Source organism: Lates calcarifer, linkage group LG21, assembly GCF_001640805.2.
Source record: "Lates calcarifer isolate ASB-BC8 linkage group LG21, TLL_Latcal_v3, whole genome shotgun sequence".
NCBI lineage: Eukaryota > Metazoa > Chordata > Actinopteri > Centropomidae > Lates > Lates calcarifer.
The window spans coordinates 18,707,242-18,728,127 of NC_066853.1; the positions used below are offsets into that span (position 1 = coordinate 18,707,242).

The 20,886-nt window shown below is 39.2% G+C and overlaps 1 protein-coding gene across 3 annotated transcripts in view; it reads right to left on the reverse strand.

Annotated features, from left to right (window-relative positions):
* cadm2b (cell adhesion molecule 2b) overlaps nucleotides 1–20,886 on the reverse strand; it is a 151,473-nt gene that overhangs the window by 40,523 nt on the left and 90,064 nt on the right. For 2 of the 3 annotated variants that reach the window (XM_051065496.1, XM_051065497.1), the window contains exon 2: nucleotides 69–95. The exons of the other annotated variant lie outside the window; for it this stretch is intronic. In XM_051065496.1, coding sequence (XP_050921453.1) covers nucleotides 69–95 — 27 coding nt within the window. The remainder of the gene's footprint in view (nucleotides 1–68; nucleotides 96–20,886) is intronic. 3 annotated transcript variants of the gene reach the window in all.

The following is a 20,886-nucleotide window of genomic DNA, read 5'->3' on the forward strand; positions in this document are numbered from 1 at the left end:
AAACATTGTTTATTGGGAACTGCGTGCAACATAAATCATGCGGCAGGAAAATGGAGGCAATAACTCACCTTTCGCTTTGCTTTTTGTCCCAGCCACTGAAAGCGTGAGGGGATAAAGCAAGAAAACAGCAGGTTAGATAGGTGGTATGATGGAGTAACACTGATAGCATGATTATTATTCGCTCTATCCATAGTGACAGGAGTTATAAGATTAAATGTTGTGAATGTAGAAATGTGAGTAGTATGCTCAGTATTAATTTATACCATACACTGCTATGGCATGCCAAATGTTAGAATCTAACATCAATACATCACAAAGAGAAAAGAAAAACATGAATACAAATATCACATTAAACCACATACCAAGTTGGTCAAATCACTAATTCTAAGACATCACACACATTATTTTTGCAGTTGTGCTTATTGGTTATGATAGCTCATTGGGGAAACTGTAGGACAGGGGCACCATCAAACAGCGCTTTGCTATAGCATCAACTGGGCAGTGGAACAGTGGCCTCACTAATCACATTGTACTGTAGCTCAGAAATGAAAAGGATGACTAAAACAGAAAAGATTCAGCATCAGTTTCAAATAAGTGGTAGATCTTCATCAATTCCCTTTTTTCTGTTTTTTTTTCTGGGCAGGGTTGAGGGGGGACTGAGCCTTCCTCATGAGACTGACATTGACGCAACCATGCATGCAACCAGGAGGTCCTCATTAACGTCCTGATTTATCAAAGTTGACCTTGAGGTTTATCAGTACCTGAGTTCATGGTACAATTTGATACATTTCTCTTCATGATAGACAAGACAAGACAAGGTAGAATAACATATCTTGGGGGTCTAAAGGGATAATGTGGAGCTTCCAGTCAACCTAAACTGCACACACAGACGAACAAAACTGGAATGGGGGACTTTCCGACTCAGAGATGTCAGTGCCAACACATTTTAACAGGTTACATTTCAGTGGAAAACCCTGCTTCCATTACCAGTGTAATGGTGCACAGTCAAACTGAGTTAAAAATAAATTTCCCCCCACAATGTGTGTCTCAGTATTTGCAAGTTTTGTCTTGTCTTCACTTATATAAGATTAATGCGTCATGGGTAATTATGTTAAAACTGGTTCATTACATCACCATGTAATGTTTGATATAGCTACAGGATCATAGGATATAGCAAATAATCCAAACAATTAAGTGTTGTAAAACTGTTAATTGCAAAAAAAAAAATTAGTAAATCTTTTCCCCTTAAAGTCTAATCTGCCTGACAGTGCCTGGGAAGAATTGTACTCAATAACTTTCAACTTTCACCCTCTGTGAAAAAAATTACATGCTACTCAGAGTAACACAGCAGATTGGTAAACAATTTTCTTTCATCATCACTCAAGAGGCAGGCGCTTTGTTTGTCTCCAGTGGTTACATAAGGAAAGGTGCTTAGCTGTCTTCAGGTAGAGACACTTAGTTAGGTGTAATGAGGACAGAACATTGTTACAAAGGTTTCAGACTGGAGCAGATTAACTCTAGATTTGCCTGTAAGCTTCAGATTTCAAAAAGGACTCTGCTGCAAAATCAGCTCTGAATGCTAATCAGAAGTAGAACTGTGTGTTCAAATAAGACAAAGCACCAAATACCACAGGCCCAGTCGCTGACATGTTACGCAGGTTTTGGCTTTTGTTCACACAAGGAAACCGGTAACTTCCTTAGCTTGAGACAGGATTATTTTTCATGAGAATATATCATCAAGTTGTTATCACACTCTTTTTGTGGGTAGCTTTGATTTGATGAGTAAGTTAAAAATCTAAAGAGGAGGAGGAGGAGGTTCAAACAGGAAACCGCTCACTTCAAAGGTGAAAAGGTTGTATCTCTGTCTTTGCACACACACACACACACACACATAAATCACAGAAACACTGTAGACTTCACAAGAAGCCTCTTGAAGATGCAAGTTATTCATAGCGGACATTTGGCCCAGATGTTACACATTCACAGCACACAGCAGCAAAACAGAAAATCGCATGAGGAACACAACCCTGAAGGTAAACTCACTGCTGGTCCTCCTGTAAGATCTTGCTCTTTAAAGTCTATCTGCAGAGGTAGGAGGTTGTATTAATTTACAGCTCACATCTGATTTCTCTGGGAATGTTGATGAGATTTTGCTTGGCAGGAGCTGTAGTTAAGATGGTTCTTATACTATAAGATCCAACAACTGTCTAAATGGCATACTGAGCAAGCAAAACATACCAGTTTCACCATGAACCACACCAGCCACCAGAAACTTTTTTTGTTAATCAAAAAAAATGGATCCCTGTTATAAATGCACCACTGTGCTCAAGCAAAATGCAACCTTGAAAAAACCACTACCACTACTGAGGGAGGCACATAGAGCATTAAATAGATCAGAATGAAGATATTGTTGCAATTGATATTGAGTTCTCTGAAACATCTATCTAAGAATACAACAATACCAGCAGGAAAATATTGTTGAGGATTATTAAGAACTAAAAATGATTCTTTTCACTGAACATATGCAGGTTTTTCATGAAAGGTTTTAACTTATTTTCATGCATTTCTGTGTTTCCATTGAATTATCTGGTAAAGTGGCCGCCTGATAAAGGTTTTTAACCATCTGCAAATTACAATGATACACACTCATAGAGTAAATGGTATACCATTTAGCTATTTTTTCCCCCTGCATTTCTTTTGTTCGCCATGAATGATCCTTCCGACAGTGATGCAGGTGAAGCAGAACTGGAGGTTTTCCTTAAAAAGCTCTGACCAAATCTGCACTGACTGGGGGTCACACAATGTGCTGTTTCTTGGGGACACAGAGGCTGACTGACAAGAACACTTCTTAGCTCCTTGAGAAATAAGCTCCTCTTGTAGTATTTACCTCTCCTCCACCTCTGGTCTACAAACACACTCTGCGCAGACACATCCTGTCTATTATGAGAAATGTCTAACAGCTAACGGGCCGCTGTTCCCTTCCAGCTGGAGGTGCCAGTAACATTGTTCACAATATGCACACCTCATTTATTTCTGTTGTTGTCAAAGATAATTTTTTGGCTTCTTACCATCCTTCTGCTGCTCAAAGTTGCATCTGTATTTAACGTGCTCATCAATGCCGTATTCATGTGTTTCCCTGTTGATGATATTTGAAAACCGCTGGGCATCCATCACAATAATAATGGCATGTTTGCAGAGAAGGCTATTTTAGAGGCATGGCTCAGTGTGCGCATGTACGTGTTCATACATGTCTGTATCTTCAGTATTAGGCATCCAGGCTAAAGATGCATTGTTTCCTCGGAAACCAACCTCCACAAGGCCAATTTTGTACATGACCACAAATACAATTCCTTGTAATTTTCTTTATTTATTTATTTTAACAGCCAGGCCAAATTCTCAATAAAAATAGTGATCATTTTACTCATTACAATACCCATGAAAGCCTTGTGGGAAAAAAAAGTATTTAAAATTATTTCTGACTTAAAAATAGGTCAGTGTTAATCTGAAGTCTGCAGAAAGGACAAAATGTTTATCTATAAAAATGGGTCATTTCTTGGTGATCCTTGAACAAGCTCTTATCTGATGAGGAAACTGGGAAGGCCGTACAAGTAGCACATGCCATTCTACTATCTAATGGAAAATTCATTGTTTTTGACACTCATTAATCTTTCTGTAAGCTCCCAAGCCTGTGCTTCTTCCTATTTTCTCCTTATGTGGAAGTTATTAATCTCTGACTCCCTCTAAATTTAATAGTGTTGACAAAGTCAGACACCATGATAAGATTCTCCTTGCTGTGAACTGGAAATGTTTGCGAGCACATGGCAAGCATATCAATATATTCTATCTGAAATGTATAACACTTTGACATTCCTAAGAGGACTTTCACTGAAAATCAATAGCAAGACACATAACAACACACATCTCAGTGAGAATGTCAATGTGTTTAACACATTTATCGCTTGGCTAAATGCATGAGTGCATTTATTAAATCTGATCCTACAGTATGTGGAAATACTGCAAACACCTACCTGTTTTTGTTCATGTAACTGCATGACCTGAATAAGCCACCTATATTGTAATAAAATCTAGAATTATAGAAAGAAAAAGAGCAGTTGCTAATTAATGCCCCTCAACAATATTCATCACTTAAAATCTCCTGCACGTTTTTGGAGGTATATTGCAGGGTGCGTGAATAGTTAGTGCTACATGATAAGAAAAAACAGAGGATAAAACAATACATCACTGCAGGTTAAGACCGTGAAGTGTATTCATATGTATTAAGTTGATCTCATTTGTTTTTCATAACAGCAAAGACCTTGTACCATTTTTTCATGCCACTCCCTAACATTTAGTACAGTTAACAAAATGTACAGAATTCTTATTTTGCCGGATAACATTATGTTAATTTGCTGTAAAACTGCATCATTACTGATGTCTAAAGTTGGCAAGAATCATGTACTCCAATAAACCAAGTTTTGTTTTGTTGTGGTTTGTTTTTTTTTTTCTTAACAATCCTGCTTCACTGCCTCCTCATTGAGATTCAAAAGTACTCGTCTTCATGAAACAGGTAGAAAAATGGCAAGATAATGTTGGTTCAGAAAATAAATGTTGAAATGACATGAGAGCTTGCTTTCAAAATAAAATTATTCAGAAAAATTACTACAAACAACACTCTGGCAAACATACACAACTTATGTATATATAAGAATAATTAATACAAATGCCCATGAATCATAAACCATGCCTCAAATAATCATCACTTAATCAGACCAATTAATGAACACAATGGAAAGCATTATTCAACCAAATATAATCAAAACAAAGCACAGGGAACAATAGCTTACCTAGCCTCACCTGACAACCTCAGTGAAGACAAGAAGAGCACCTTGAGATAAAAAAAGAAATGGAGGACACCATGTGCAGGGGTGTACAGGGATCCCACACCAGACGGATAAATGCAATATGTGACGGAACTAAACAATAAAATGGATCATAGCATGTCAATGACAATGAGATAAGAAAGCAATAAGAATAAGAGACGCACAACGAGGCAGAAAGATGGGACTTTCGCCAGTTTGGCCACCAGAGGCATATATTTGGAGCAGTCAGCCTGCTTGTTAGCTGTATTTGCATTGTGTGAGGCTCAGTGTGACAGATTGAAGTCCATTCATTTATCTGTCGGACTTATTTCTGAAGTGGTGATGCAGGGCTGTAACGAAGCAATAGTTGCCGGTCCCCGTGGTCATTAGTTTAACCGACCACTGAGAGGTTTGTCCTCTAAACACAGTGAGAGCTGGCCTCTGTCCCTCAGCTAGCCATCGCTGGGGTCACTGCTCTCCCTCTGCCAGTGTCAGACAACAAACTCTCCTGGGACAATGCGGCTGTAAGTAACCCTTTGACAGGGAAGCACTTCATCATATTCAGCTCACACACACACACACACACACACACACACACACACACACACACACACACACAAAATATTCACAAGAGGAAACACAAGGCAGGTTTAAAAGGTGCTCAAGGCAGTTGTGCATGTTAGTGCCCCTTAAACAGCAGTGGCAGGTAGCTGAAATGTTGGGCTTCCAAAACTAGAAATCCTGTGAGATAACATTAGTAATCTGCTCTCTCTTTAAATGGAGCAAGTTGTTTTTTGTTGTTTTTTTTTGGGCTATATAACTATTATTTGTATTATCAATAAATCTGTATTTTACTTGGTTTTTACAAACATCACAATCTCAAAATACTTGTTTTGACCAACCATCATTTCAAAATCCAACAATATTCAGTTTAAAATTATATAACTCTTAAATCCTATTCAAGAAACAGCTACTATCACTACCATCACTGTGCAATATTATATCACTCAGGGGTCATTATTTCAGACTGTACAATATCAGCATTCAATCTAATTTGTTACTGTTTATATAGTCCTGTTTATATTGTTCATATTGTTTAGAATCTTTTATATATTGTCTTGTTTATAACTCATTTTATATTTACTAGTATTTATTGTTTCCTTATTGATGCCTTGTTCGATTTTTGCTATCCCTGTTGTTCCAACAATGTGATTTCCCCCACTGTGGGCCTAATAAAGGATTATCTTATCTTATCTTAAAAGGAATGTATGCATGTCCTTTTTTTGTTAAATAAATGACTAAAATCAATTAACATTAAAGTTAATGGATACCCAACCATTAACCAAGATTTCTAATGACTTTATAGCAAACACTAGAATTTTACTTGAGCAAATGTGGCGTCTCATCTGGAGTAATTTCACTGTTGCACATCCAATTCATGATACAGAATTATAGGAGAGTAACAGAGCATTCTTACAGAGGAAAATCTTCCATAGTGCAGTTCTTGATTGAAAAAAGATGCTTTCTTTGAGTGTTGGGTGATTTGCTGTATATATTTCAGCCAGTCACAATAGATCAAGATAAAGCTGTGAGTGGTAACAGACAAGCAGAATCTTCAGAGGTGCAATCCACTGAACATGAGGTGACACAGCTGGTAAAGTTCAACAGCTGCAATATCCTGTCACCTGTGTCCGCAGTTTTTGGGAATAATTTAGTGTTTAGTGAATTATTGATGAGGTTGAACTGTAAGAAATGGTCAGTGCCTCCAGCTTTTTACAGCGATAACACTGAATGAATTACCCGATTAAAAGAGCCAACTCCTCCATAAACAGCAGCGGCTCCCTTTAGAGCAACACAAGCATGCTTTCCTCTCTCCTGGCAGCACATGCTGCCGCAGAGGCTTCTCTGGCATCTCTGCTGCTGGTCCAATAAAAACACTACAATTTAAAACACACTTCCACTGTGTAAGGTAGCATTACACAGGCACCCACATTGTACCTCTTGATGATGCCCCAAACCTTTCTTCAATTTTCTCATCTTGTCTCTACTGTGTTTCAATCGGAGCGCTTCATGTAACAAAAGCCTGCAAGTGTCCGTCCAGTTAGAGCGGCATGGGAAGGTGAGCCAGAGTAACTGAGAAAACATGATTTCACACACCTGTGTCATGGTGTTGCCACTGTGTGATGAATACGATCTCTTCGCGTCTCACTGGTATTGTAAAATATGAATGCAACATACAATCCTTGTACACATGGTAATGGAGGATGTCAGTAAAACCTAAGTGACATAGAAGTTTATTTTCCTCATTTTCCTCAACTGTTTCCTGGCATCAATTTTAAAACAGTAACACAAAGAAATCACTCAATCACTTTTTTAAATGACAATACTTGCTGTAGTGTAAAAAAAAAAAATAGATTAAAATGCAATGTGAAAAATTAATGTTTCACCATTTTACAGTTTCTAAAAAGATAAAGTTTGGTTTATACTTTAAGCTATATTGCCAGTGAAACTTACTTTTCACTTTCACTGTTCATTCATTTTACACCTACCTCTAGCTATACAACCATCTCACGACACTCTAAAACTAAAAACAGCCGAGACTAATTTCAACCAACCAACAATCCACCTCTTAAAGATGAACAGTCTGTTCTCTGACATTTTTAAATATTCTTAACAGGTTGCCTGACAATCCAAGAGTTAGATAGCATAGTATAAATAGCAATAGCAGAAGTGTTTCTGTGATTGTTTTCTCATTTTTTTCCTGGTTTGCTGGGTGTGTGTTAGTTTGTTTTGCTTGAAACAAATCTTTTAATTTCATCTATCCAGTTTTTAAGACTATTATTTAATGTTATCAGTTCAGTTTGGCTCTGCTGGTAGAAATATTTAAGCTGTTAATCACATTTTAATGCCAACATGCACTAGAAAATGCTCATATTTTTTAAGTCTACCTGCCAGTGTAAATGTGATAACTACTGATTCAATCATTATCAAAAGAAGTTGTTTAAACTCACAGCTATGGTAGAAATCATGACCTTAGTTTAATTTGGAGAAGTAGCTTGTATGCAGCGATTAATCGTGCTGGCAAGAACAGCAGTCACGGCTTTCAGACTGGAGACAGATTGATGCCAAGATGAAGCTGAAGCCTTTGCCATGAAGTGGTGGACTGTGATGCCTATTACCTCGCTTTTCTTTTTGTTTTCTTCAACGCCATTCTGTCCATAGCAGCCTTGAACTTTACCATAGCACTTAAATCAAATCTTTGTTTTTGCTTCAGGCACAACCTTTTAAGATTTACCATTTCAATGGCCCATTCAGCACAAAATTGCCTTTTCGACAGAGGTTGTAATAAGATGTTTTCAATACAGCAAAATGAAAGATTCAAACCTGCAATTTAATATGAAAAGACACTAGCTTACTTTTGCCTGGTAGTTGCACAGGCTGCATGAGGTGTAACAGGGATCTTTTAATAAACTGAAATATTGAGTGTAATTGTAAAGGTATGCTATACAACAAAACCCCCTGTTTCTATGGTAAAATAGCAGAAGGGAGACACACCACAACAAAGACAACCACAGTGCCTGCAGCTCCTCTATCACTCAGCATTACCTGTTAGATGGTTTCTGGTGTGCATGCTATGGGGTGCATGACACCATGCCATGAGGATACGCTTCAGTCCAGCTGAGGTGTATTTGATATAAAGTGAGATGTTTCAAAGCGATTTTGGAGTGTCCATCTCTACTCCCCGTTCGACTAGAAATCAAATTTCCTTGTGTTACAGAAAATTGCTTGACATTATGTGACTGCACCAATGCCTTGCAGGAGCCCAGTGCATGCAGATGAGGGTCCCCTGCTTAAGGCAATCCAGGACTCAAACCTCCTAAGTCTTTATCTGCCAGCCCCCAGGATAATGGCAGGCCTGCACACACACACACCACTCCTCTCCTTTGGCTTCAGTCTAGCATGATGGTGACGCTGTCAGACTTCATATCTTCATATGGCACACAAGGGAAATACATAATTCCAGGCCCCCATTTTACAATCAATGTGGAACAATAATCTTGAGAACGAGGTTTATCACAAGTCTAAATGAGAAATACCTACACATTATGCTGACATTTTCTCCATTTGATTTGATAAAACGATAATATTCCAATCATTTCTGAGATGAGGATTTGCAGTTGTTTTTTTTTTTTTTCTCTCTCTACACTGAGCACCCGATTTATACCTTGACTAAAGCCCTGCGAAGTTGGGATGCACAGGATTGCGTGAGTTAATGCAGTCTGAATTGGGCCCTGAGATGGCAATATGCAGGGTGCTTTATTTACTGGATGACTACAAGTACAAGGCTTTAATGTTGTAGAGATGACACCGTGAGCATATTTAGGCAAAAAGTATGTGGTGTCAGGAATTGGTTTCACAGAATACCATTTATATTTGAAATGTAACCTAATATTTAGGAAAGCAATCTCAAGAGAGATTTGATGAACAGCAGGAGGGAGTTAAACACAAAAAATACTGTATTTCGCATCTTCTCATCACTTTGCGTGGTTCAGAGGAATAAAAGTAAATATAACATTCAACTAATGTAGTGTTTACAGTTCTCTTGATGTGATTGGAAGTCAGCTTTGGATATATTTGCAAGTATTAACACAAAGTTAAAACTCTGCATGGCGCCTGGCAGTTATCTAGGGCCCAGTTCCAAGTTTTTGAGATATTTTGCCCTGTAATGTGTTGTCACAGAGTATGTTTAAGAGGTAAAACAGAGCCTCTGCCCTTGTTTTCTGCAAAGAGGATTTCAAGCTGTGAAATGCTGATAATGCTGCTCACTTGGAGCAAATACATGTCACATCTCTTGAATGAAGCGCTTCTCGCCAAGTAAAAATAAGTTTTGCTGCTATTTATGGAAATCAAGTTGGGGGAAGTTAAATGCACAGTTGAATGAACCGTCAGGTCAAGCTTCTTCACTTTGATTTGTCAGCGGTCCATCATGTCAGGCCTGCGCTCGCCTCTCCTGCCTCGGAGGTAGAAATACAGATAGGCACGGAGGATGAAGAGGAGGTGACATTCTTAAGGTCATAATTACATGCCGGAGAACTGGGAGAGAGAGAGAGCAGGCTGTCGTTGCTGATGAACCCTTCAACCAAATGCAATTCACACAAATCTTTGGTGGCGAAACCATGGATAGCGCTATGTCATACATTACTACATGTGAGACGCACCGGCACACACGCTCACTTCATCACCCTCCTGGCATATCGGAGCCTTATCTTTCTAAACACACTCACAGTTGTGTTCCATGTCCCAGTGATGGAATTCTAAAGAAGGTCAGTCTCTGGAGAGTACTTTCAGCAGCAAGATAATCCACTTTGATGAATCTGTTCACATTCTCAAAGTGTCATCCTTAAAGCCTTTTGGAGGCACTGACTTCCACCTTGATATGAAATAGATGCTTCATAAATCACCTCTGCTTGCAAACACTGTTGTGCTCTGCGACACATCAACCTGTTTTGAAAACTTGCTGAGAATGACAACTGTAAAGTGTTGGAAATGTTACAATGAGAGGTACTTAACACTCTCAGTAGTTCAAGAACAAAATACAGCCTAATAGTGACTGTGTTATTTGGCATTGACAACAAAATCTGGTAAGAAACAGCGGCAATCAGTGGCATTGAAATCTACAGTTGAAAAAGAGAGGAGGCACTGGCATTCAGAGACCTCCAATATTATTTTATCTTGATTTATTATGTTGCATTCTGATTTCCTCATTTCCAGTCTTTTGATGATTTCCTTAATGATTTTCTCCTTCCATTGTTTCTCTTCCCCCCGATGAGTGAGTGTTTTTCAGTGACAATCTTCTGTCACTAGGCATGGAGAGGAGGAGTTTGAGGACAGGAGTAGGGAAAGTAATTTCCATACACTTGATGTAATGAGGAGGGAACATCACTGTGTATGACCTCCTCTGACGCCTTGTGCACGTCAACTTTTTCATGCAGAAAAAGCTCGTAATCACCATCTCCATGCTCCGCCTTTTACATGACAGCACAGGTGAACGTACAACCTTCATCCTCACCATATTGTTTGCATGTGTCGACTGTGAGGTTAGAAAATTGGCTGGCAGAGAAGAAATTAACTTCTTTAAGGCAGCCAGTGGAATTTTCTTCCATCATGCTTCTTCCTCCCAAGGAGAAAACATTCAAGACGCCATCCTTGTTGGTATCTTGCACAAGTGAAATTTTCCCATACTGTTACCTGGGCCGTTTTAGCCACCGTGCTAAAATACAAAGCTAGCTTTTCCATTATGCTCCTGGCTGCTTCCAAGTCACTGATGTTGGGGTGCCTGTGGCAAGGGGAATGATTCTGGCACCTTCTGTCAATCTGCCTTTGGATAGAGACTCCAACAGGAATACCTGGGAATTTCCCCACACCACTCTACTCTTTTTAAAAGTGTAAGACCTGGGGTCCATTCATCAGTGAGACCCTCCTCTGGAGCGTTGACCTCCACAACTCTGAACACCTGCTGCCAAGACCCCTCACTGCTTTATAAAATACTGGCTATGAGTGACTCCACCTTAACGGAGTGCGTTTCAAAGAGTGCTTGGTCCCAACCCTTCAAAAAGTTGTGTTTCTCCTGAAAAGGAGTTAAGCAAGGCAGGTGGTAACCTGGCCAGTGCAAGTGCTAACAGTACCATCGGGCAAGTGCTGGAGGCTAGAGGGAAGCTGACCAGCTGACCAGGAGCAGTCTCCCAGCAAAATGGAATGAAATCCCCCCACGACTGCCCCGGTCAGAACTTCCTTCCACCCAATGGCCCTTTTATGGAGCTGCATCGCAGTAGAATAATTCCAAATGTTTATTACTATCCAAAATTTGTTTTACTTTATATGAGTGGATATAAAATTCAAGCAGAGGAAAAATATTTATCAGGCTACATTAATTTCTTCTCCCTAATCTCTTCTCTGAGCTCCCCGCTCTCCAGGTTTAAAAAAACGAGTGTGTGCAAAGCCAAAACCAAAAAAAGTTGTTGTGAGATAACAGATCACAATTTCTTATCCATGATACCTCAAAGGTAACACACAATCATTACCTATCATTCTGCACCATATAACTAAAATGTAGACATACACACACGCACAAACACACACTCAAACTTTCTCTGAGCTTTCACCAGATGAATTTTACAGCCGGTAAGTGGACCTTGGATTATGTATATTTTGTCAAACTACTATTTCCAAGGTCAAAAATGAATGTTCAAAAATCTAAAGTTGAAGCACTGCATGTTTTATGTACAACATAATGAATTATAAATGCTTTCTAACAAATTGCCACAGTTCTATGCATGGTCAGAGATGATGGATAAATTCTGTTTCATATGTAATAAAATGTCTATAAAAGTTGGAAAATCTACTCTGTGAAAGTCCAACTTTCACAGTACTCTAGAATTTGAAATATTTCAAAAATAAAACCAACTTAAGACCACCAACCATACGCTATTGTACTACAATAACTGACCTGACATTTTTTGTCAAGGATTTTTGAAATCCTCTACTTTATTTGATAGAAAATTATTTTACTCAGTTGTGTTTATTGGATTAAAAGAAAATCTTCTTAGTATAAATAAACTATCCTTCCATTGTGTGTGGCAGCAGGTAAAGTCACTGTGGCCATGGCAGTGGTGACAGGCAGGCCAGAGACTGAACAAACAGAACATGTAAGCAACTGGCCACACACAAACAGAGGGGGATTTTATTCTCTTTAAAACCTCAGTTAGTAATAACCTTTTTTAGGGCAACTTCAGTTTTTATAAAGTGTGTGTCATAAAGGAGCTGGTTAATCTTCAGCTTCACCTCACATCACTTTCTTTGGTGGTCAAAACAGTTCAAGATTTGGCACCAGGCTCTTAGCAAACAGTCCATCTCCATGCCTCATCTTGTGCCTGCTTGGGGCCCCTCTGCACAGCCTTCAAAAGCTGCTGCTGGAGGAAATTAAGAGGCTAGTTGAAATCCATGGCGCCTGTTACCTAGTCTCTCACCTGGCTGCAACAATGTTCAGCTACAGTTGAATTTGCCCAGAGGACTGAGGCAGTAGAAACAGAGTCCATGGAGTTGGTGGATGTCTGTTCATTCCTCTGAGCGACATGATGAAAGTCAAATCAAGTGAAAATGTATTTTACTTCAGCCATTATCACAGAAATGCCTCATACATCTGCATGCAAGATTCATTTTAGACATTACTACATTTTATACTGCATCATTGCTGGTTATACATCTATCCACATTCACACAGCTTACAGTTAGTGCATAACACAACTGTGGAAACAATTGAATTTTTAAGAACTGTATAAGTAGTGGGTAAAATTCTTGCAACTGGTTTAAAAATTGTAGCTACAATACTGTTATCAATGTTAGCAAACCCCTCCTCCTATCAATGCTAGAGGACTCGCTGAAAGCAAAGCACTGCTGAGGAAAAAAAAAAAAAAACAGAAAAAAGCCTGTCATTAAAATGACAAGGGCAACACAAAGAAATAAACGAATCAAATACAATCAAGTGCATACTCAAAAACTGAGCAAGTATTTCAACTTTGTGTTCTTAGCTTTTTTCAATGTCAGTACAACTTTTTGCAAAACAAGTGGTTCAGTGTTTTTAAGCTTCAATGCTAGTATCCTGCTATTTTATGTCATTGTATTTCCAATGCCAAATACCCGCCACTGCAGAGTGCTTTCTATTCACTTCATATTGCTGATGGGGTTTGGTGCTGTGAAGTGGTCAAGTTATCTTGAGATATTTTCAACAGTGGACAACATCTACTTTAGTGAGGCACATGATTCAGTTTTGTTACAGTTTCTGGGAAACAAAATGATGCCATGATTCAGATGGTCAGTAGCCTTTATCTCATGCCTGCGATGCTGTTACTGCGATGTGGCTCTAAATTAAGACATTTCTAATAAAATGGGTTCTTGTTGCAAAGATGATGCTGCTCAACACCGTCACAACAAATTAACTTAATGAAACTAATAGCTTCATTCATGTCAGTGCTTTACGGCATTAGGCTAAATAATGCAATTAACAGATACTGTGGCCCATGTTTAAAATCCATTTGTCATGGTTATGGCGCAAATATCTATTTTGATATTATTATAATTAAATATTACTGCAAAATATTTCCATAAGCTGTCGGTGAATAACAAGTATCACAATACAATAGAAGCGTGGTGAGCAAATTTGCCCTCCCTGGACTAGTGAAGGTATTGCATGGATGGGTTAGAAAGCTATGACTTGCACAATTAATGAAATTATCTCATTTACCACTCAAGAGCATTTAAAAGCATGCATTTACTCAGTGTTACTACAGTATACTGGTGGGGTACGGTGGTTTCACGAGAGGGACACCAATGTAACATTATAGTTCTTTTAATGCTTCTTTTAATGTTGGGGATATGTAATCAATCACTGATAAAAGTGAATCAGCATGACCAAACAGAGCTTTTATTTCCATTTTTTGGCTCATGGCAGGACTCAGTCACTGCTCAGTTCCAGCTGGTCAGATTTTCTCTGTGTACTGGAGAAAAAAAAAAAAAAAAAACATTAATGTGATTTGGGCATTCAGTAGCCTTCTCTTGTCTTAAATAGGAGGTGTAAAATCAATTTTAGCCAGTTAGCATAAAACCCTTTCATTATTATTGCGGTCAAAGGTGGATTTTCTTTTCTTCTCTTTTGATTTCCTTTCTTTTTTTTCCCCTCATCATTATTACCTTTCTTGCCCTCTCCCCTTTTCATGATTACAAATAAATATTGTTGTAAAAGATGAACCATTATTTGGAAATATGAGTAAAAACGATCATGAAATACAAACTAATATCCAATATTTTACCTAACACAGTAATTACACAGTTAAGGGGAATATAATTCACAATGTTTGAAGTAGCTGTAGACTTGGGTGAACAAAAAGCAATTTGTATAAAAAATGGGAGGCTTTTTTTTTTACTGTTTTTATTTTTCCCCTTGGTATCTCTGTCAATGTGACTGCACCTTTAGGAGTCTGAGTGTGAGAAATCAGCTTCACTCAGAACTTGCACTTGAAACAAACTGGTGCAATATCCGGCAATATGATCAATACTTGAGCGTTATAATGACATAATGTCACTGTTTGTTTTGATAACATACTGAGCAAACCCCCCCCTCATCTCCTAACAGATACAGTCAAGTCAACCGCAGTCCAGGCCTTGGTGAGGACAGCCTCCGGGATGAGAGGGGAGGGAAGGGGGGTGAGAGCAACGACCGCCGCCACCAGAGGCACGCCCAGCTGTGGATGAGACGATGAGTCTGCTGGAGATGAGCCAGGAGACGCGCTGAGTGCAGTCCCCACACTGGTTCGAAGGCAGGGTATTTGGGAATCCACTTTCCTTTGACACCAGGCACACTGCGGGTTCTGGCAGCACAGCAACGACTTGGCCGATAGTGGGAAATCCAAGGAAACTGCTCGCCTTGCAAACATCCCCGTCGACAGGGTCATTCCCAGTAGCTCAGTTCCCAGTGCCATAATTTACTCTTAATCCCTAAAAGACTCTCTCTTTCCCTTCTAAGACAATGCATAATATCTAAACAGAGCCACAAGAGAGAAGAAACACAAGCCTCATGTTTAGCTTTAGCCGGCCTATTATGCTTACTTCTGGATTTACTGCAATAAAGGACAGGGTTTGGGAGAGAGAGAGAGATGCAGAGGAAGAGGCAGAAAGAGAGAGAGAGAGCATGGCACAAAAAGCAAAATAGCTCAAGGAAGAGATTGTTGAGGTTCAAACAAGGCAATACTTATCCACATTCATCCCTATGGATATGGTGGATTATTCATGACACATCCACTGTGTAATTCTTAAAGTAGATTTTAAAAGTGACAAAAGCAGAACGCAGAGCATGTACATGCACTCAAAGATGTTTTTTCTCAGATGTGCCAAATCTCTCACCACGACCTAGACATGTCACTCTGCGCCATCCCAGGTAGGTATTTCAGGTGAGGATGGGATTTCTTTTAAGCTTCTTTCAGATGGATAATGTGTGTTGGAGCAAATCTGATCTGAAACAGCCAATATTCTATTGCCATGCATAAAGGGTTGGTTTACCCAAGTCTTGTCTGCTGAGGTTTGAAATATTTGTTTAATTTCTGCTTATCCCAATGACGTTAGTATAAATTGGTTTCTCATACTTAAAATGAACAAAAATTCTATTCAAAAGAATTCCACAGTAATGTGCCTTTCCAGATATACCATCCCTTTCATTTGGATCCAAAAAAAAAAACTCCATGGTGATAACACCATGATCACAGTGACTTAAATGTAATACAAATGTAATTGTGTGTAAAGGTGTAATGAATGTGCACCACAAATGAAAGTCCTTTTACCTGTTTTGTAGTGGGGTGATGATAGAAATCCCTGAGATGAAAACCTGAATTTACTACATTTATGTCTAGATACCATGGTTAAGAAAGAAAATATATCTCTTTATAATTTGGGTGGATTGACCCTCTTAGAAGAAAAAAGGTTTGAGAGGAAGTGCTATCTATTTTATAAACTGTTTTTAAGGAGTTCTCATCTCTGGCTTCACTGCATTTCACTGCCTATGAGGCATCGTCCTCTGAGCACTGCCACATGTATTCTAATTAGTGAGTACACAGGCTGAGTGGGCTGTTTAAAAATAGCTTCCCTGTAGAATAGATGGAGAAGTACAGAGCAAGTACAGTATAGGTAGAAAAAATATGATATGCTCTCTTTGAAAAAAAAGAATTATATATGCAGCTGCTCTGCCTTTAAAATGTATGTATTTTCCATGAGAACAAAAACTGTCAATGCAAATAACATTCATCAAGAGGAAAAAAAATGGCTTGTTGAAATATGTGCTTTAACAGGTGACTTCAAATGGCTTCAAGGTGCTAAAAACCCCGCAAACACACTTCGGAGGAGTAGACATTTCCTCATCTGTGACAAAACTTGAGTGTGCCGCAATTTAATGGATCAGAGTTCTGTGCACGGCAACAGATGGGGGTCTAGCTGGCATACCCCTCATTATTGAGCCTCCAAGCCCTCCTCTCTCTGCATTGCCACCTGTCCAGCAGGTCTAATGTTATTCTCGCACCTGGGCAGGCCATCACAAGCTATCATCAAAGTTGTGCTCTGAGGGCATCCAGTCTTTCTGCAACATGTCACAGCGGATAGAAAGAGAAATGGCACACGTTCACCTTGAGACTGTACCATCCACAGATTACAGTTACTGAAAGGCCTTTGAAAGCCGCTGTAAAGTATCTTAGCAGCAGAATACAGGTTTGAATAACCCCTGACTGTTGAAAAAAAAATGAATGGAAATTTCCCTTGGCTAACTGTGAGGGAGAAGATTGGCGTCCATTTTGCTGATTACCAGAATACGTATTTATTCAAACCACGTAGTCACACACTAACCTAAACTTCCTCTTATCTCCGAGCAGGAGCAAAACTGTTCCAATCACGGGAAGGAGCAGCTGACAATGATTCAAATGGGTTAGAACAATGCTCTCAGAAGCAGCTGAAAGATCCATATGTATGAAGATAACCCTGGCATCAAGCAGCTGAGTCCACTTGTTGAAACCTCTCTGAACAGGAAACATATAAGGAGCTGACCATGTCTGCCATGCCTGCATGATTATTCCCATATTTTATATAATGACCAGTCTTGGAAATGAGTCACCAGCAACTGTAAGCAGCAACTCCTTTTGATTTTTTTTCCTAGTTATTATTTGCCCTTGTAGTTATGTCTTCCTAGATGCACTATTCCTGTGTGGCAGTGTTGTGGCATTACAGGAATAAACATTCAGCATGTTATGGTTTTTCATAATATGTTGCCCCATGATAAGAAGAGATTTACTGAATCCTTGTAAAATGGATGTCAGCATTCTACTTATTACACTTTTTGGAGCCTGCACTCAAAGTGGCAGTCAATGCTGTTCATCCATCAAGTGTAATCTGTTGTTTTTTGCCTAGATTGCTGCAGATATCTTCAGCTAAGAACAAACACCTCATCTGTCATCAGGGCTGTGTTGCAGCATTTCAGTCTGTCCACCTCAGACGATGCCTCCGATGGGCTGAATCTGAGCCAAGAGTACGAGGGGAGACATAAGTTGCGAGGATGATAGCTTTGCAAACAGCTTTCACAATGTGTTGAACCGTCAGCCCTTGCCTAGGGATACGGAGTATGTGCTTCTTCATTACTTCCATTAACATATCTCTAAAGCTACTCTTCAGCACAAGGTCTAGAAGTTGATTAAAGACATGTTTGCTTGGAGGCAGGAAGAACAAAGGTTTCACAGTGCTGTACGGGGAGCACAGTATCTGCACGGCTGCCATTAAAAACTGTAATATCGGTTTAGCCTCCCGGACCCTAGCCATCAATAAGAAGGTCTTCATGACTGACAAAGGCAAACAGGCAAACAGCAAACAGCTCACAGGCACAATCCCACCTGATAAGGCCCATAACCTCATTCACTCTTCACTGGAGGAGTTAATCGAGTCAGGCTGACATCATGAACTGAGATAATGCCAATAAATACCATTTTCTCACACTATGTTCAATAATTATAGCTCTCTAATCCACCAATTGCCAGGGTCTTAGGGTGAAGACACTGCTTCAAGATAAGGCACGGTATGTTCATTATTGCAATCACATGGAAGCTGTTACTTTTTTGAGCAAAAGAATTTGAGCCACTGTATATTAATAACAACTTTTTGCTCCAAGAACATTTCATGTTGCCACAAGTTCTTATTCCCCATACAGCAACACTGAAGAGGAAGTGGAATTAGTTTTTTGTTTAGCTCAAGCAGCTAATACTAATGGATCTTGCAGGGGTTGTTGTTTGTACTGGACTATTTTGCCTTTGTTCAATTATGTATTCATGGCTTTACTCTTCACTCCAGAGGAAATAGGAAATACATAACTATTGACTGCTGTTGCCAGGGCTAGCTTCTCACATTCTCAATACAACAACTTCAGCATGTTCTGATCTCAGCCCCTTGTCCAAACAAGTGTCTCTTTCACTCGCTTCTCTGCCTCCTGTGCAATGTGTAATTTTGCACTGTCATAACTGATATCTATGACAGTCTTGCTGATAGTTCCTTCATAGACTAACAATCATCAGATTTGCTCGTGTCCCCATGTTGACAGAAAAACAAGAGCTTCAATTTTATCAGCATTGTCAGTTCAGCAGTCATCCCAGTCAAGCCACACTGAATGCCCTTGACTGTAAAAACGCTGCTGTGCGAAGGCCGTTATTCATGCGTTTGTTTACAACATGCCACAAAGAAAAGGCATGCTTTTACCCCACTTTTATTAACTCGCCCTCCGAGCAACATCTCCACAATTAAAAGAAAATCACCTTGGACTAATGTGTCTGGATTGCTATGCGTCTGCAGTGATGGATGAGTGGTGTGGGAAGGGGCTGTTCACACACGGTTGCTGAAGTATCATTTCAGCCCCTAGAGAGAGGGCAGAGCTGGGGTGGGGTGTTAGCTAAGTGATGTCCCTGGCTGAGCCCTCCATCACACTCCTCACAAGATGGACAGAGAGAATACTCTTCCTCTGCAGAGATTGATTGCACACGCTTGGCTGTCGGGAAGGATTAACCTTGTGAGTGTGGAAATGTAAGGTTCTATCTGCGTCCATGGGTAGTTTTGATATATTGAAAATTTACATCTTATATTTAGGGAAGAATGTAGCCACTGCACACACGGTACATACATTTTTTAGCATGTACACCCGCTGAGCAGCAACCAGTTTGCATCTATTATTTTTATTTCAAAGACAGTTTTTTGAAAAGAAAAAAAAAAAAAAAAAAAAAAGGAGAGATACTTGAGTATCTGGTTCCTTTTGACTTCAAAATGCCTGATATGATGATCTAAAGAACTGACTGACAGGTGATAGATAAATGTTAATTTCTAGGTACATGCCACAGATTTTTTATTATTTGCACTTCAACAGGCTAAGAGTTTTCATCATCATTTGACCCCAGGAACGGGTCAGAGAGAAGCCTGTCTCTGCTATTTTTCAAATGTCACAACTGCCATCTTTCTCTTGAAGTTCAACAGTGTCTCACAAAAAGACAATTTTCACGTATCAAACATAAGACAGTCTTCCTTGTTTTATTATACAATTTAACTACTGATCTCACTTCAATCAAACAATCAAACTCCACCTGCTTGAGATTCCTGCATCTGTATCACATAATTAATACCAATCCATGATTATGGGCTCATTCATGATAGCCTGTTATGTTCCTAATGGATGCAGTCTGCATGGATTCACATGTTCAGCAGGGCAATCACTGTCACGTCTCAGCATCCTGAACATGTGCCAACCACATACACACTGCAGCTGGAAATACTAGAGAGACTTAGGCAGTGACTAAATGCTCCACATCAAAGGAATTCACATATTTCTCAATTTTCAAACATTACTGATGATGCTTAATAATTTTTTTTGTTAAAAGTTGCTGCAAAAAATTCACCTGATTTAGAAATTAATTGAATTGAAATAATGTCATTCAAAGCATACTAAGTTACTTTACAAAATATCTTGAAAATGATCATTTTCATCATAATGTTTTTTGAAAATAAAAGTATGAATATTACGGGAATTTAAATTGACCTGAGATTACTCAGCAACAGTACTTAAATTATCTGCAGCTGCAGTGAGAGTTAGTATTAAAACTTCCCTGTGCATATTAACTCCTCTCTAGATGGTACAACTCATTTAGACTGTGAGTCAGCTGAAACTATTAACACTACTGTCACTAACCTCAGTGACTACTTCAACTCTTATTGTAGCTTCTGCACAACTAACTGGGCGAGCTATCAGATTCTACTTGCTGAAAAAAAGATGTTGCAGTGAAACCAATACAGGGAGTATGGTGATAGTTATGTCAGTCATTTGATTCAGGGTTGATATGAAATGATTAATGGGGCTTTAACTAACCTAGCCAGCCACAAAAATTAAAGTGTAACATAAACTGTTAGGTAA